Raw genomic sequence first — 19,762 nt, 5'->3', positions numbered from 1 at the left:
CATATTTTGCTATTTTTCAGAAAATGCCTGTTCCCATCACTAACCACACCATGGCACAAGCATATGATCCTCCAATGATATGTGGATATGCATTATGCGGCTGTTTGCGGCAACCAAACAAGCCTGAAACTCTTCAGATTGATTCTTGAGCAATGACATCTAAATTGTTGCAGTGTTAACTCATTGAATAATTTGTAGAAATTGTTTCTTGATCTTCATCTATTGCCACAGTAAAATGCTGCCCACAGAAATACCAATTCCATCAGGTCATAAATCAAGAGACGATCTCCTAAGAATCAGAAATCTGAACAAATTAATGGGTGATTTTTTTTCAAACATAAACTAGTGTTGATTGACAGTTGATTTGCAAACTTTTTTATTTATTATATGGCTTCTCATAGGTCAAGAGGTCTTACAAAACCACAAAATCTAGTTTACTGCATCTGAAAGTGCTTCAAAGTTTTTTTTAGAAGTTTATTCATTATTAGTCATGCATTCTGTCTCAGCTAGTTGAGAAGTGTATTTACCAGATGGTTTATCTAGTTTGTGAAGTTGACGAATGAGGCAGGTTTCTGGGGATATATTCTATTCTGATTGTCAGTACAGAAACCATAAACATCTTAAAATTGAGTATGACAAAACTACCATTAATTTATGCAAAAGAGCTGGTTTGTTTTTCTTTCCTTTCTTCCCTCTCTTTCCCTTGTCATCTTTTTCTCCCTTTCAACCACTAGAGATGGGGCACAATTTCCCCCACAGGCTTCCATATCCACCATCAGGCCCAAGTGGTCGTGGCCGCAGGCGGGGAGAAGTCCATAGTCCAGAGGGGGGAGAGAAACAAAGGAAAAAATTGCTCAACGTGATTTTCCCCGAGTAAGTTCACTTTCCAATTATGGATGCTAAATGACCTCTCATAGCAGGACCCAGAAAATGCTTCAAAGCTTGAAAACAGCATCAAAATATCCTGGGTAGTGAGGGAGAGGCTGTTTCAAAATTTGCATTCCTTCTGTATAAAAGTCTTTTATAGCCAGTGGGGTATCACTGTGGGGGAAACGGGTGTAGGAAATGCCTCTGCAAACAGCTGGTACCTACAGCTACAGCTAGTAGTTGCAAGGAGGGCCTTTCAGCCTGTCTGGAACACTGATCATTGCTACAGCTTCACCCAGCCAAGACTCTCATAATCATCCAAGCTCCTACCTCACTCCTAATTACAGCTTAGAGACAGAAATTAGAAAAACTTTATATACAAATAAATATGTACATCTAAAAATTTAAGAAACAAAAACAAAGCGAATGAACTGGAAAGACGGGGTAGGAATGAAGGATAAGGGAGCATCAGTGAAGAGGGAGAAACAGACAGAAATGAGGGAAGGGATTAAGTGTGACAAATTAAAGAGACAAAATGGAGAGAAGTGAAGAAACAAAGATAAAAATAAAAGAGGTAGAAGTAAAGGAGGGAGACTAGAATTCAAAAAGAATGTAAATGATTTCTAGTGTCATACAGATGTTCAGCATGGAGACAGACCCTTCATATCCAACTTGTCCATTTTAATTATATCTTAAGTGATTTTCATCATGCACAACTGGATAAGAATTGTGTCACGAGGAAATGGCCTAACATTCCATAGGTTAGATACCATTAGCTAGGCTACACTGGCTCTACTTTCACAACTGTATGTGTGCATACATAGCACCACTATTGCCAAAACAAAAATGAAATTGAAATAGCTTGTCAAATTCATGACTGCACTGGCACTCAAATTCTACATAATGCTACAAAATACTTGAATGCAGCAGATTTACAGTCGGCAGTGAGACAGATTTCTGGATAAAACATATTTAAGACCACATTGGTAAATGATGATTTGTTAAGACAATTGGCAAAATAAACAAACGATGTTCAAAATAATACGTTATAACAATACATTGAACACAGCAGTTTCAAATCAGGAAATGAATATCATGTATTCATCTACTTGACATGACTATCACAGAACATAAGTCATATCATTTGATTACAAAAAAATTACTGTATTACCTCTAACATGGTATAGAATGGTACTTTCCAAACATCTTGTCAGTTTAATGCCCAAAAGTTTGAGCGACCCTGAAATCAAAGTTTGAGTGTTCTTGAACGGCGGAAGGGAGGAAACAATGGGCTTGGCTTCATCTGCTGAGTGGCAGGGGTGTGGTGCAGGAAGGAAGAATAAATGAGATTAAGCTTGGGCGGAACTGTTTATACTACAATTTTTTAAAAAAATCTATCTTTGTGTGTATGTGTGCAACAGCAATAAGTTCTCAAAGATCTGTCGAGTAAACTATGCCCACCAGCAATAAAAATTGCAGGGGCTAACACCTCATCCAAGGAAACTATTGCTTCTTTTGAGCTCATGACCTCACTGGGAGTCACAACCTACAATTTGAGAAACCTTGCTCTAAGAATCCAATGAAACACATTTGTACAGTACATTCTCAGGCCATACCAAAATATTCAGCAGCCAATGAAATACTAAGTATAGTTGTTGTAGAGAAATTTATTAGATGCATTAGCAGCAATAAAACAACGTAAAGGTTGTGACCCAAAACTGACCCCCAAATTGTTACAGGTAAAAATAAGAAAACCTCCAATTTCATACATACATTTTATGCACACCGCAGCAGTTAGGAACAGTTTTTCCTTACTCTACCTAAACCCTTCATGTTGTTTGAACAGAGGAACCTACGACAATTCACAAAACACGTGGGTCTTTCTGCACTGGTGAATCTTGACTATTGTACAGAACTGCCAAGGGGAAGCAATGCCGCGGAAGCATTCACTTTTTCTACGTGAATGTGCCTGCAGATAGTAGATGTGGAGGCACTTCGCCTATACTATACTACATGAAAATGGGTTTTACAGAACCCATGACCAGTGCCATGGAATTTCATAGGTAGACAAGCATACTCATTAGTGAGTATTTATGAAAAGCCAATTATAGTATATCTTGATTTTGTGCAATAGTACATCCTGATTTGCACCTCAGCTACTTTATTCTTCCATCAAATACTTGTGAGTAATGGAAAGCAAGCTGCCAACTTGCTATCTGTTATTTTGTATGAGTGAACAAATTCTGGATGCATACCAGTCTCCATCTCTTACATAATGTTCCCTTCATTAAATTAAATTGTTCCCAATACTCTTACCTCTAGTGTCAACAGTCAGTGTTTTATCTAGTGCATAATATTCCTCAGACACAACACAAAATTGGGAAAAAGTATGAAGTGACACATTTTGAAAGCAAATGTGAACAGGAAAGTGCGGGCTAAATGCTACTATTTTTAAAAGGGAATGCTAGAACAGAGAAACCTGAGGGTATCCATGCACAAATCCGTAAAGGTATTAGTTAAAAAAAAACAAAGAATCAAGAAGTGTCTAAATACAGGCAGTGTACAAAAGCCAGGAAGTTATATTAGCCCTATATTAAACATTAGGTTAGCCCCAGCTGTAGTATTGGGTCCAATTCTGGGCATTACATTTTAAGAAGAGTATAAAAGCTTTTGCAGAGGATACAGAAGAGATTTACTATAATAGTTATAAGGTTGATAAAGCTTTGTGGATAACATGGGTTTGTTTTCATTAGGGCAGCATAGGTCAAAACGAAATTTGATAAGGATGTCTACAAAATGAGTAAGGGTTTAGATAGAGTAAATAAGGAGAAACTGCTGCAGTCAGTGTGCATGAATTTGGAGACAGTCTTCTAGCATGGATGAGTGATTGTTTTTGGAAGTGGGAAAAAGAGAGAATTAATTTAATGTTTGAGTTTGATTGGAAAAAACTGCCACTTATCACATTTTCCAAAGATGAGCTTTAACTTTTCATCACATTTATTGATAATTGGATGTAGTAATAGAGTTGTATATCAAAGTTACACTAAATTAAGATATGTGATAAATTGTGTAGAATTGTGTAGAAAATTACACTGTAGCATCACAAGCAGTGAGTGGTCAAAACTGTGGTCAATGTATTTCAGAATAGAGAATTATGAGAACTTTGCAAGAAAGACAAACAAGAATAATTTCTCGAAGGTGAAACTGTGGTGAAGCAAATTCACTTAGTGGTCCATCATCAAAAGCACATGGAAATGTACAAAATTATAGAAAAAGTCTATGATAAATTGGTCCTTATCTCAAGGGGATTGCAGTTCAGGAGTAAGGAAATAATGCTTCAATCGTATATAGCCTTCAACAGACACCACTGGAGAACACTACCTTGTTTTGAGCACCAGACTCAATGAAACATACAATGGTCTAAGAAAGAATACAGTGCAAATTCACCAGAATTACATTACACTTTAAAAATTAAATTATAAGGATAAGTTGGATAAATTTGGTTTGCATACCTGAGTTGAGAAAGTTGATAGGTACACAAAATAAGGTACTTAAAAGAAGCAGAAGATACAGAAGCAAATTTCAGGTGTTGAAGCCCTGATCAAATCAAAATGTGAACCAGGAATCAGGAAGCCTCCTGCTCATTCACAGTCAGTGAAAATATGGATACCCCCATCAGCACCACCACCAAAGAAAAAAAGATGTTAGGTACACTGGAACTTTAAGACTGTGATGTATATTTCTACCTTAAAGGAAGGTGTCAAAGGATACAAGGGCGGATAAATGCGGTTGAAATGAATGGCAGAACAAGTTTAATCGTTGAAGGACCTCCCCAGGTTCATATTAGTATACACACTTATTATTCAGGTTAAGCATTCTAGAGGGCTTTCCACTAAGGGAAAGAAAACATTTCCTTAAAGAGAAGTTGCTACGCCAGGACAGCTCGATAACTGAGTTGACGTGTACAACCCTATAACAAGCCGAACATTGTTTTCCCATGTGTAACAACCCACTACGAATCATTATTCTATTTTTACTGACTGGTAAGGTTATTTTCGAGTCGCAACAGTTTTGGTAAGATAAATCATCACCTGATGGTATCAGTCCTTGCTCAGAATCTTAAACTGAAGACCGATCATCCTTATGATAAGAAAGGATCGCCTACGTGGGTTTTATTTTTCTATCACATAAGCCTCAAAAGTGAGATTGACATTAGTCACATGCCAGACGTTATTACATACGAGTTGCAGCAGTTGATTTAAAAAGAACTTGCTTAAACAATGATCAAGTTTCTTTCAATGTAGGTTGCACAACAAAAAGACAACTAGATTTCACGTGATTTTTCAAACCTTTCAATACACAGACGTGTCAATCAACACCTTTCTAACAGTACACAACATTCATCATCCATCATCTATGGCACAACGTCAATCACAATCATTTACGTTTTAGGTGTTTAAATTTAAGGTTTAAATGCACAAGAATAACTTAAACTCAAAGTCATAAAGCTAATCTTAATCTGATGGATAAAGCACAATAACTCTGTAAACTTCCTGTTATTCTCATCATAAGGAAAGGCTTGGTCAGACACAAGCGGCAGCGTTGTCACCTACCGCGGTCGATTCCTGAAACTTCATGAGCAACCGGAGGTTGAACCAATCTCTTTAAAGACAAAACAATACATTTTCTACAGATGGATCTGCAGTGTGAATTAGTTGACTCCTTCGGCGATAGTTTCGGTTGCATTGAAAGGCGAACACCCAGGAACCGGGTTTACAAGTTTCGATTCCTGACTCTTGCTATCATGCTCGGAAGTTACCTCACTGTTTCACGTAAATAACAAGAGGAAAACAAGAGCCAGGCGTAATCCTAAACTGATCCTCATGTCATGATTCATGCTGTGCGTGCTTACATTTAGAGTGCGATTGTGTTTTGATTTGGGCTTGGCCGGAATAAAAAGCAGTAAAGGGATAATAATTAATAAAGCTGCAATATTAAATATTTCATCATCGAGCCCGGTAATGAATGGCGCCATCTTTATGTGGGGCAATGCTTAACATTTGGCTTCTATGTCAATGAAATAATGACATTGCCCTATAGAAACAAGGAAGGACACAAAATTGGATCCAAACGCATGTATTATTCTTTCTTCACAGGGGACAGTTTCTAGAAATGCAATTTTCAGGGATAGGCACGCAGATCCCCTTTTCTAGGCAAATAACCTTAGGTAGCGTGCCTTTCGTGTATTAAAATGCTCTAAGATGTTTCACAGGAACGCCAGAAATGACATTTAACAACCAGCCACAGATAGTAGATGAGATGACAAAATCTTGACCAAAGAGATGGCTTTTAAGAAGCATAGAAAAGTAATTGGGCGTACAGGTGTAGGAGAAATACAAGAGGGTATTACCTAGAATACACCTCCTCCCACCCACCTTCCTGCAAAAATGCCATCTCCTATTCCCAATTCCTTCGCCTCCGTCGCATCTGCTCCCAGGCTGAGGCATTCCACTCCCGTACATCTCAGATGTCCTCATTTTTCAAGGACCGCAACTTCCCCCCTCAGTGGTCAAAAACGCCCTCGACCGCGTCTCCTGCATTTCCCACAACTCATCCCTCACACCCCCTCCCCGCAATAACAACCAAAACAGAATCCTCCTCGTCCTCACGTACCACCCCACCAACCTCCGGATCCAACGCATCATCCTCCGACACTTCTGCCATCTGGAATCCGACCCCCACCACCAAAGGCATTTTTCCCTCCCCACCCTTATCTGCTTTCTGGAGGGACCACTCTCTCCTGGACTCCCTTGTCCGCTCCACACTCCCCTCCAGCCCCCCCCCACCCCACAACCGCAGGAAGTGCTACACCTGCCCCTACACCTCCCCCCTCACCCCCAACCCAGGCCCCAAGAAGACTTTCCACATCAAGCAGATGTTCACCTGCACATCTACTAATGTGGTATACTGTATCCGCTGTTCCCGTTGTGGCCTCCTCTACATCGGGGAAACCAAGCAGAGGCTTGGGGACTGCTTTGCAGAACACCTACGCTCGGTTCACACTAAACAACTGCACCTCCCAGTCGCAAACCATTTCAACTCCCCCTCCCATTCCTCAGACGACATGGCCATCCTGGGCCTCCTGCAGTGCCATAACAATGCCACCTGAAGGTTGCAGGAACAGCACCTCATATTCCGCTTGAGAACCCTGCAGCCCAATGGTATCAATGTGGACTTCCCTCCCCCTACCGCATCCCAAAACCAGCCCAGCTTGTCCCCGCCTCCCTAACCCGTCCTTCCTCCCACCTATCCCCTCCTCCCACCTCAAGCCCCACTCCCATCTCCTACCTACTAGCCTCATCCCACACCCTTGACCTGTCCGTCCTCCCTGGACTGGCCTATCTCCTTCCTAACTCCCCACCTACACTCACCTTTACTGGCTCCATCCCCGCCTATTTGACCTGTCTGTCTCCTCCACCTATCTTCTCTTCTGTCCGCCTCCCCCTCTCTCCCTATTTATTTCAGAACCCCCTTCCCCTCCCCCATTTCTGAAGAAGGGTCTAGGCCCAAAACATCAGCCTTCCTGCTCCTCTGATGCTGCTTGGCCTGCTGTGTTCATCCAGCTCTACACCTGGTTATCTCAGGGTATTCCAGATCTCTAGTTTCCTGAAAGTGAAGACCACTCAACACAGTGGAATCATTATCGAAGGTTGTGGAGTTGGAGGATATTATGGAAATAGGGATGGATGAGACCATGGAAGGATTTGAAAATCAGAGAACTTTAAATCAAGACCTGCTTAACACAGGTAGCAGAGTTAAAGACCACAAGTTTACAAAGGGTGTAATGTGAGACACCTTGCTGTGATTGCATTTGAGTAGTCAAAGCTAGAGTAACAAAGACATGAAGGTGAGTTTCAGAAACTGATGAACTGAGAAAGGACATACTCATAAGACGATACGAAGTTGGAAATCAAGTCTTTGTGAAGGGAAAAAATATGTACTTGGCAGCTCATTCAGGGCCAGATATAAGACAGATTGTTTAAGAAAATGGGTACCAATCAGGAAATATACAACAGTTTGAGGACTTTAAGAGAAAAGAGCAAGTGGCGATGTGGTGGTAATTTACAAGGATGTAGAATTACCAGTTGGTTTTTTGAGGAAAATTATTTTGTTGTGGGGCTGCCTCCTGATTTGCACACCTATTAAGACTGTCAACTGGTTGGAGTCACTAATAAAGCAGTAAGGAATTCAGGAAAATTAATTACACTACATAAATCACGTTCACATTACTATGACAAGGAAATAAATGCTATTTATCATGTAGTTTCCAGCCTCAGAGGAATAATTATTTCCACATACCTTTACATTACCCAACCTGAATACCTTGAGATTTTGTACCAAGCACATGTCAATGATGCTAGTTGATGGTACTGATTCAGAAAATCTTCTGAAGAAGAAGGGTCTAGGCCCGAAACGTCAGCCTTCCTGCTCCTCTGATGCTGCTTGGCCTGCTCTGTTCAGTCAGCTCTACACCTTGTTATCTCAGATTCTCCAGCATCTGCAGTTCCTACTATCTCTTATGAATAATATGATTGTATAGGAGCTTGGACACAACTTTACTCTAGCCAAACAGATAAATTTTCAGGTACAATCTCCCAAACCATTCTTTTTGTCTACTCGTTAAACCCACTATGCTGTTGGTATCAAGTAGTCCTGGTCACCATTTCACAAATCAATTAGTTACTTATTGGTAAGCAAATCTCCATTCGTATCAGCACCCTAGCTCCAGCTCATCTGTAACAGCTTCCTCCACGGCTTGAGCCAACAGCTGTGTAAACACTTACATTGACTGACAAGTAACTTCCTTACATAAAACAGTTAAGTAGTCCTATAACCATCATTGGCTTTTAAAACAGTTCTTTTCTCATTGCAGTCTACAATCAAAAATACTAAAAAAAAAAGTTACAATCTAACAAACCTTGTTAATCCATTGGAATATGATAGCCACAGATGCACCTGGAGTAAATTCTGCATTAACTAAAACCAAGAGTCTATAATTTCCCAGAACACCAATGCTTCACTGGAGGTGCACTGACAATGTTACCTAGCAGGGTGACGAAATGTCTGCAATCAAACACATCAGCTCTACAACCTCATCCACAACTTGAGCTACAAATCTTCTCAGAAACTTTAAAGGCTGGGACTCTTTTCATTGGAGCGTAGGAGGTTGAGAGGTGACCTTATAGAGATTCATAAAATAATGAGGGGTATAGATAAGGTGAACGACAGGTGTCTTTTCCCTAGGGTGAGGGATTTCAAGAGTAGGGGCATATTTTTTAACATGACATGAGAAAGATTTAGAAAAGACATGAGGGCAATTATTTTGCGAAGAGAGTGGTTCAGGTGTGGAATGAACTTCCAGAGAAAGTGGTGGATGTGGGTACAGTTACAACGTTTAAAAGACATTTAGATAAATATACATGAATAAAAAATGTTTGGAGAGATATGGGCTAAGCACAGGCAGGTAGGATTAGTTTAGTTTGGGATTATGGTTAGCATAGACTGGTTGGACAGAAGGTTCTGTTTCCATGCTGCATGACTCTAAAACTGGAAGAGTAATGGTGACTGAGAGATAATAAAATATTACAATTGTACAACTATTATAAAGAATAATGTTGGCAGGTAAAATCCAGAATGATGCTGAGGCTCATAATGCTGGGTTGAGTATTAACCCACTCAGAATTTTCTGTAATTTATTAGATGATGGATTAATTAAGTATGAAATAGAAAAAGGAGTAGGCCACTCAGCCCTTTGTGCTTGCTCCACTATTCAATAAGATCATGTCTGATCGAGTCCTCTACGTTCTCACCTACCTCCATAAATTTTCAAGCATCTATCACTGCCATAAAACATTCAAAGTCTTCAGAACTAACTCATAACCCTGTATGTGGAAAAACAAATTCTAGTCTGTCTTAAGTCAACAATCTTTTATTTTGAAACAGTGATCATATGGGCAATAAATGCTGGCCTAGCCAGTGATGCCCACATCTTGTGAATGAATAAAGAGAAAAAAAATGCTTTCACATCGTGGTTTCCTGAACTTGTTAATGCTGTCATTAATTAACAGAAACACCTTCTACTTCTGGAAAACAATAATAACAATGGGTGTTATTAATATAAATAACATTTCAAAGTTAGAATTCATTGTCACAAACAATTATCACCCATCAGGCATCATAACTGAAAGAGATTATCTGGTCAATTATCACGTAGTTGTATTCAGGATCTAACTCCACCAAAGTTGACTACCATAATTCACTGCATTACAATGCTGACCACTATGCCCCCACAAACATATATTAGCTTCTACGATCTGGTGAAGTTATTAATTTGGTATTCCAGCCACAGTGACTGAATTGAACTGAGTTTCTATAATGACAACTTCTTCTATGTACTTTTACCAATTTATCTGGAAATTCACCATCTATACTTCCTAAATGATCTCTCTTCTCTGGTCATAAACTGCAATAAGATTTTCATTGCACTATCTGAAAACCAAAATGACATGTGAATTTGATTCACTCCACGTGATATCAAGAAACAGTTGGAGACACTGAATACTGAAAAGGCTACAGGCCCTGAAAACATTCCGGCAATAGTACTAATGACTTGTGCTCCAGAACTTGCCGGTCCCTTAGCCAAGCTGTTCCAGCACAGTTACAACACTGGTATCTGACTGACAATGTGGAAAATTGCCCGAGAATGTCCTGTACACAAAAGCCAAACCGGCCAACTGCCGCCCTATCAGTCTACTCCTAATCATCAGTAGTGATGGCAGGTGTCATCAACAGTGCTATCAAGAAGCACCTGCTCATAAACACCCAGTTCGGGTTCTGCCAGGGCCACTCAGCTCCTGACCTCATTACAACCTTGGTTCAAATATGGACAAGAGAGCTGAATTCCAGAGGTGAGGTGAGAGTGACAGCCCTTGACATCAAGGCGTCCTAGCAAAACTGGAATCAATGGGTATCTGGCAGCAAACTCTCCGGTGTTGGAGTCATACCTGACATATAGGAAGATTGTCATGGTTGTTGGCAATCATCTCAGCTCTAGGCCATCTCTGCAGGGGTTCCTCAGGGTAGTGTCCCAGACCATCTTCAGCTGCTTCATCAATGACCTTCCCTCCATTATAAGGTCAAAAGTGGGGATGTTCGCCAATGATTGCACAATGTTCAGCACCATTCGTGACTCCTCGGATACTGAAACAGTCCGTATTCAAATGCAACAAGATCTGGACAATATTCAGGCTTGGGCTGACAAGTGGCAAGTGACATTCGCGCCACACAAATGCTAGGCTATGACCCTCACCAATGACAGACAATCTAACCACCGTCCCTCGACATTAAATGGTGTTGCCATCACTGAATCCCACACTATCAACATCCTGGGTGTTATCATTGACCAGAAATTCAACTGGACTCCCCACATAAATGCAGTGGCTACCGGAGTAGGCCAGAACCTCGAAATACTGCAGCCAGCAATTCACCTCGACTCCTCCAAGCCTGTCCACCATCTACAAGGCAGAAGTCAGGTGTGTGATGGAATACTCCCCACTCGCCTGAATGAGTGCAGCCCCAACAACACTCAAGAAGCTTGACACCATCCAGAACAAAGCAGCCTGCTTAATTGGCACTACATCCATAAGCATCCATTACCAACGCTCAGTTGCAGTAGTGTGTAATAGCTACAAGATGCATTGCAGAAATTCACCAAAGATTCAGACAGCATGTTCCAAACCTATGAACCCATCCATCTAGAAGGACAAGAGCAGTAAATAGATGGGAACACCATCACCTTCAAGTTCCCCTCCAAACCACGCACCATCCTGACTTGGAAATATATTGCCGTTCCTTCACTGTCACTGGGTCAAAATCCTGGAATTCCCTCCCTAATAGCATTGTGGGTCAACCCACAGCAGGAGGACTGCAGCAGTTCTAGAAGGCAACTCACCACCACCTTCTCAAGGGCAACTAGGGATGGGCAAGAACTGCTGGCCAGACAGCGACGCCCACCTCCCACAAATGAATAGAGAAAAAAAATGTGGACAGCAGTACTAGAAACAGATATTGCTAAATGTTATTGGATATTGCTCCTGTTCATGGGCTGTCATATATAAAAAAAGTTCCTTGATACTGCAACATATTGTTAAGGTTACAAAATACAACTTTCTGGTCACATAGGGCAAGACTCCAGTTAGAGTCATAACAGAAATGCTCTTAATTTACCACTGAAGTGCATAAATTCGTGACAGTGGAAGAAGGCTGTCCATGAGCTTTCTGGCCAGACTTAATCGGGGTGTTAACTTGCTGGGCTCCCAACCCATTCACCAGTCCTCTGAGCTCCAAGCTTTCCATGTAAAAGGACAGATGAGCACAAAATTCTACACATAACTAAACACTCCTGCAAATTCAAAAAACTAATTTTATATTTGTGGAATGGCAATTATGCCACAATTGTTTAAAATTCCATATATTTTGAAACTCAGATTTGATTACTTTTTCTAGAATCTATTTATCTTAATTTCAGCTTCTATTTTAATATAGCTGTACATCTAACTTGTTATCTGAAACTTTAAATTCAAAGTGCAGGATTTCAAGTCCTTTTAATGTCATGGTTTGTTGTGTGGAATCCTGGTTTGATTGCTCAATTAGTAGCCTGTCTGCTAACATCACTGCAATGGAACACCATGGAATCCTCTTGCCTTGGCATTGGAATTAAGTTGTTGTCAGGAAATGAAAAATTCTTGCCAAAGATCACTAGATTTTTCCAAACCACCTCCTTTACAATCAGCAGCTTTGCAACTGACCTGACTGCAAAATACAGGCCAATGTTTGACATGTTCTGAAGAAAGATCATTAATCTGAAATGTTAACTTGGTTTTTCACTCCATGACTGTGGCTAACAAAAGTTAGCATCTGTAGCCAACAGTATTTTTTCAAATCTAAAAGCGCTCTTACCCCAAGCTAAATAATGCTTTCTGATGCAATAGCCGGAAATATTTGATTGACAGCGAGAGTGGCCATTCACAAAAATTGTTCACTATATTACTCAACTTACTTCATTAATGCAAAAACATCTGACTGATGCCTGATTTAAATTAAAAACATATTTTATTGAAGCAATCATGGACCGGATTTTAACCCCCACCAAAATGTGTAACTTAAAATTAGACCCATTGTGTTTATTTATGCATGTGATATTTATTTGTTGAAAAAGCAGAACATGTACCGATTTTCCACAAATTAAACACAAAATATTTACCTGATGCAGGCACCATACTGCTAGCCCTACCATCTCTCACAATGGAAGGGGATCTTCCCATGAGCTCAATGGATAAACTCTTGTTAACCATGAGGTGTTTCAGACGAACCCTTTTGGGCATTGTACAGCATTTGCGCCTAATAAAAGATTAAGCAATTAGGTGAAGGATAACAATTGAGTGTGGATCAGTGGCATGGTTGCAATGAAATTATGTGATGACATTATCTGTTAAGGTAAATGGCTTTAAGGTTGTGCATGCATGTAAATGTTGTGAGGGCACAGAGGTGACTATACATTGAGATCTTGTGTTAGTGTTAACCATGTTCCATTGTGAAGGGTTATTTGCACAACTATTACTTTTGGAGTTTGAAATTGGATTGGTAATCAATAGTTAAAGGCCCTTTACATAAGGTCAGGAAGCATTCACGGACAGAAAGCAAGCTAATGTTTTGAATCTAGATGACTCTTCCGTTTGCTTGCTTTCTCTCCATGGATACTGCCTGACCCTTTGTGATCTCCAGCATTTTTTGTTTTCAGTTCAGATTCCAGCATCTGCAGTAATTTGCTCCTACCTTATTTGAAGTGTTGCCTTGTCTGCCCTGGGCAGATCAGTGAATCTTTTGCTGTACTGGTCATAGTCCTGAGGTTAAAAGAATCAGTGTTTAGTAACTGTACTACTTCCCACCACATCCCAAAATTTATATTTTTGCCTGCTAGATGCCTAGCAGACTTTATTTTCTTTCCGATGTTTCATGCAAGTTTTATATGTCAGTCCAGGGAAAATCTGGCATCTTTGATGCTTCTGTTCAATGGGGCCTTTAGTGGGTGCCCTCTACCAATTGCACCTGTGCTAGGCATTCTTGAGAAGTAGCAAAAAAAATGAGACATGCAGTCACGTCAGTGAACAAGTACTGCTTCTTACGTATCTGCAGCGCCCAGCCTATTGGTACAATTTTGTGATCGAGCTGACTTTATAAATGCTTTACTTAATTTTCTTGCATCCTGGCAGGTTGGTCCTGTTTATTTTAATCATTACTCAAAACTGCATGCAAATGTGTACGGACCATCACCGTACATAATTTATTTTCCATTGATGTGGAAGGTGGTGCAACACAACTGGAGTGTGGGTACCTTCCTCCAACTGATATGTTTTACATCTATCTGAACTCATATCCTCATTTTAAAAAAACATAAAGCATAATAATTAATTAAATAATATGAAAAGAAATAAAGGCATGGATATAAGTAACAGTCACTCATTTACTATTTTCATTGAAGAGTGGACAGTATCAAAAGTAAATTTCCAAGGCACAAGTAAATCTTATAATAAAACTGAATTTGTTGTTCAGTTATAGAAAGTCACTAGTCCAAATATATGTGTCAAACGGCACAAAAATTAAAAAAATAAACATTATTCTTTCTTTTTTTTTAATGGACAATACCATACATATGCTAATATTCACCTAGTCATGCCCCCAAAAAGTCTGCATTACTTTCAAACCAAAACAGATTTTTTTTAATATTTTAACACTTTGAGATACCCAATTTATGCCAATAAAAGTTTGTACAAAATGGAAAATGGCCTTTTTTGCCACAGACAAAATAGTACAATACAGTAACAGCATGGAAGTCAACCAACAGGGACAAATATGGAATAAGAATACAGATGCAGTGGATATTTTGCAAAACATCTCTATGTTACACAATCTTTATTTTATTTACAAAATTTTAGAGGATTCTCCCCAGTAAGTTTTGATCACATTCTGATTTCAAATGCAGTTATTCTAAAGCATTCACGTTTTGTACAATTACATCACAATCAATAATAATTGACTGCCATCTTCTTTACCATCAGTCTCTCATTTTCCAACATCTTCAGTCAGTCAGTCATATTTAGCAACAAAATTTCCTTTCATATTTTATCAGGAAAAAGAATTCTCAAGGGGGAAGCCCCTGATTTACGAGCCACTCTCTCCAACTGAATACACCAACTAGATTATGCTCTGAGATAGTTCAACATGATAAGGCGCTACATAAATGCAACTCAAGATCCCTTTTTTTGTGTTCTAAAATGTATTTTTAAATCCGTAAGAAATGAAAGCTTTATTCAAATTGCAGCAGCCAAGCTAACCAGATTCACTCTTCACTAAAAGTGTTCAGCTTGTTTTAAAAAAGGAAAAAAAATCCTAACAGAGAAACAGATAAATATTGATAGATAACACAGAATTTCTCTGTCATTTATTACAAATAATTTTCATGAAGGAATTAAATATCCTTTTTTGAAAATTCACTTGACATTGCAAGAACATGGAACACTCCTGAAAAACAGCCAGAAGCATTGGTACTCTTCACAAAAAGTTGCAACCAAACCCCAATTAAAAACCTCACAAAACTGTCACACTTATTACCTGGAAACTTCATATACAGACAGTATATATAAAACAAAAGAGAGCAGAAAATTACTTATTGACTGGCATGTCATCACCATTTATGTGATATAAAATAGAAACCCAGATCATCTTATCACTCATTCCCAGTTTATCTATTATTCGATGCATTGTGGCAAAATATGGGTTTATGCCTGCAAATCTTCCCTGCTGTGTGCTACTATTCTCAGCCTCTGTAACTATGAAGAGGTGATGTGTACAGGTCAATCTCTTCCCCAAAAAGGGGCAAAAAACAAATCATTCTGAGGGCAATTTATTAATGCGGCTGGTCTCAGATATCTCAAAACAGGCAGTTCAAGAGCCTGATCAGGAACTGATCAGTCACCCACTATTTTAACTTCAATAAGTCAATGAATCAGGAGGACTTCAAAATGCTGCCAGGGAACACTTGTGAAAAATGTCTCAGAAGAAGCTTTCACTCAATATTCTACAAAAGAGTACAGACAATCTATCTGCAGCCAAAGGATTTGATTCAACACTTGGTTATCCAATCATAAACTCTCAGTAATCTCATGTATCTGTGGACATCTATGTATGGAAAATCGGAAAAAGAAGTTTGAATTTTGGCATGAAGGAGAATATGACGAAACTAAACTATTCAGATATTGTTCATATCTGCCTAAGTTGTGGAACCTATAGTTTATAATAAAATCACACGTGTAACAAAGGGAACAATTTCTTGAAAAACTAAGAAGTTCAAATATATTGATTATAAATACATGGTTTCAGTTTAATGTGGAGAGGGAGAAAATAGAGACTTTAAACTATTTATGTTCCATTTCTTTTCATCAGTTTAGCTTATAAGTATTGATCTGATCATTTTTATAAACATACAGCAGTATAAAAAAGTTTATGATGTGTAAAGCGTAACTTGCTATAGAAACACTAAATCACTTTTGTATCGTTCATACATTCAAATAACCACATTTTCACCATGAATAAAATGGTACCTTATATTGTGGCCGCCACTAAAGCGCAAATGCAATAATTCTTTTACAGATACTATTTAAATCCATTTTTAAAAACTCAGCTTACTTATAGCATAGCCATTTGTTTGTATTTGCCTGGTTAGCTTTTCATATGACAAAAATCCTAAATCATGTACCAGCCTTATTCTAAATACAATGCCAATTGTACAAGATCAGATTGTAACTTACATCGGCCGAATATTTACAAATTATCCATATTAATCATGTGATTATCCAAACAGCGCAACACAATAAAACAATTATTAGAAAACAATGAGAGCACCGATTGTAAAGTAAAACTGCCATTAACTCGATTATGGATTTTGTAAAGCAACCACAAGACAACATTTTGAGTGTAATTAGGTATAAAGCACACAAAATACAGTGCAGAAAAGCTCTGTAAAATACATTATAAACAACTCTATCAAGCATATCTGATAAATGTCTGCACTTCTGTGCTTAAGCCAAAGTCTGAAAGAGAGTTGAGACATTTGCTCCTGCTCCATCATTTTGCTGCTTCCACTCTAATGTATTATTACCACTTGGTGGCACTGTGTAGGTGTAACCATAGCATAACAGAAACCATCCTGGTACTGTTTTCAAAAGTTACATTCAGTAGCAACAGGGCTTTGAAACAAAACATTCTAATAATGTGAACCATTATTCCAAGGCTATGGTTTCTGTTCATGTTCTTCACTTATTGATGTTCCCTGTATAGTGGCATGTCCCTCTCCTGATGTGGTGGTTTCAGCAGATGGCACAGCCATAAGTGTGCTTCCAACGGATGCCATCTGGGTATTGTTATGGAGCGCAGCATTAAGGCCAGGGACTGTAGTGAATAGCTGGATTGGGCTTACTAATTTCAACACGGTGTTACCATCTTGGATGGCAGCTGTGCTCAGGACTGCTAGATTCGACGTCTCTGGGTGAATCTCAACAGTGTTGGGTATCCCAGAGCCTGAAGATGCCAGAACATTGTACCCTCCAATTAGTGGTGAAGCTGTCGCAGTAAACGTTGCTGTATGCGGTGAAATCTTGCCAACTGCAGTGACTGGAACAGTGGATAATGTTGCCATTTTTCCTACATTTGTCAGTTGAGACAGAGGCACTCCAGAAGCCAATGTAAGCTGGCCTGACTGTGATGTTGTGACCATATGAGCTGCCACTGTTGCTGGTCCTGATGTTGCTCTAGTAAGGCGAGGCCTTTTGGAAGGCGGTGCTGCTGCAATTGGAGTCAAGGTCATGAGAACATTGTTTAGGTGCTGGGATTTGTTCTTTAATTCTTTGGCTCGTTTACGATGCTCATCACATTGTTGTTCCAGAGCTAAAACAAAACAAAACACATCTAGAGGAGTATTTGCAACTTTTCAATACAATACAAAGATACTTATGTTAACTTTTTAAATCTCAACTTTGTAACAAGAACGTAATCTGCCTCGCACTATAGTCCTCCATATAAAATGACGTAAAATGTAAAGCTCAACACAGGTCATTCAATTCAAGGGGTTCATTTTGTTCTTTATGCTCCAAATGAGATTTCTCCTGACCTATTTCCCTCTATCAACATAACCATCTCTCACACTATGACACACCAACTGAGGATGTCTACAGACAGTTATTCTCAGAGCATGGCACAGTAAAATGAGATTGACAAAGATTTCATCAAAACAACCATTTAGAGAATGCAACAAGTTGAAGTACAAAGACTTTGCATGTCAGGTTAGTGCGATGAGGATTCTATCTACAGTCTGTCCCACTCAACTGCATTGTCAGAGAAAGACATTAAGGGGAGAAGAGTAATTTCTATACACAGTGTCAGGTGTCACCTCAAGCTGTTCTTTGTTGTACCTTCAACAAGCCAGTTACACAATACACTTGATGATAGCACACAAAAAAAACTGTCCATCTCTCACCATTAAAAAGAGACCATATGTAAAGGTACTTCAAAAATATTGCAATGTTTAACAGAAAAGAAGATCTTCTGTTTTTTGTAATAGTTAAATAAGAATTGTGTCAACTTTCTGCAGCAGAACTCAACTGTACATATACTTACTTGCTAAATCTCGTGTGTACTGCTCTCGGGAACGATCCATTTGGCTCTTATGACTTGTCAAAACTTTTTTAACAAGGTCCAAAAGACCAAAACTTTGTACAATATTGTTAAGAATGACTGCATCTGAAAATATTAATCAATATAAAATTAGTAAATGATTACATTCAGCCCAAAGTTTTAGAATTGCTTAGCAAACAATGAAAAATGATAACAGCAAATAAACAGAACCATTTTTTAAAAAGTAATTGTTTGGTATTTAATTTTCAAAATATAAGTACAGTACATAATTTCCAAAAGTAAATTTAGTTGAAAATTTTGTTAGCTGATCGTATTTTTGCTTTGGTTTTTGAAGAATTCAGTTATTCTTATAATCCAAACTTGCAGGACTTGAAAAACATTCACCTTGATTTCTGGACACAGGTTTAGACTTTGCAGCTGACCCTCTTTTGTTCCCATTGGAAATGAGGTGGTTAAGACATAAGATTTGTATACCCCTACCTAATTTCTCTAATAGTAACATGACTACAAACAGTCCTGCTCAGTCCCAGGCTCTATTCCACATTGTCCTGTGCACATTGCAGACAACCAACTGGCATTCTAAAAGAAACACATGCTCCAGGAAATTTTTCCATTTTACAGACACAGTCCCTCTAAAAACAAAATTGCAATAATGCACTGCAGGCTGCTGGATTCAACTTTTTTGCCGCTGGAGGAGGGTGACGGCACACCCAGATAAGGAGTAGGATCCCCACTATAGTGATGCCATCCCAAGTGCATAATGCAGAGATATGGAGGTCAGAAAGGAGGTCATATTTCCAGTTGGAGCAGGAAGGCCTCAAGACTGAGCGTGCAATAGAAATGGGAGCAAATGGCAAGGGTGGTCAGTGCCTGGAGTGTGGCTCCCAGTACCTGGCAGAAGAGCTAAAAATGTTTAATTACCTCAGCTGGATGGTTAAGGTGAGTGAATGCACCTGCATGACAACTCTCACTCACCACAGTGTCACTCACCTAGCAGCAGACCTTAATACTCAGAACTCATCCCTAACATCATAATCGTCAAATAATAGAAAGCAAAATGATTATGGAAAATACGGGAAATATTCAG

At 39.1% G+C, this 19,762-nt stretch overlaps 2 protein-coding genes across 5 annotated transcripts in view; both read right to left on the bottom strand.

Annotated features, from left to right (window-relative positions):
* Positions 1–5,736, bottom strand: part of helz2a (helicase with zinc finger 2a) — a 102,518-nt gene extending 96,782 nt beyond the window's left edge. For both annotated transcript variants that reach the window (XM_020534473.2, XM_048608226.1), the window contains exon 1: positions 5,481–5,736. The gene's annotated coding sequence lies outside the window, so the exon portion shown is untranslated. The remainder of the gene's footprint in view (positions 1–5,480) is intronic.
* Positions 5,737–14,883: 9,147 nt separating this feature from the next.
* gmeb2 (glucocorticoid modulatory element binding protein 2) overlaps positions 14,884–19,762 on the bottom strand; it is a 51,283-nt gene continuing 46,404 nt past the window's right edge. For all 3 annotated transcript variants that reach the window (XM_020519009.2, XM_048608274.1, XM_048608275.1), the window contains 2 exons: positions 18,658–18,780; positions 14,884–17,928 (listed from right to left, as the gene is read on the bottom strand). In XM_020519009.2, the coding sequence (XP_020374598.1) occupies positions 17,276–17,928; positions 18,658–18,780 (776 nt within the window). In that variant the 3' untranslated portion in view covers positions 14,884–17,275. The remainder of the gene's footprint in view (positions 17,929–18,657; positions 18,781–19,762) is intronic.

The sequence above is a fragment of the Rhincodon typus genome, chromosome 19, assembly GCF_021869965.1.
Source record: "Rhincodon typus isolate 14 chromosome 19, sRhiTyp1.1, whole genome shotgun sequence".
NCBI classification, from domain to species: Eukaryota; Metazoa; Chordata; class Chondrichthyes; order Orectolobiformes; family Rhincodontidae; genus Rhincodon; species Rhincodon typus.
Note: the sequence above shows the minus strand (reverse complement) of the source record. Positions and strands in the feature narration are given on the sequence as shown.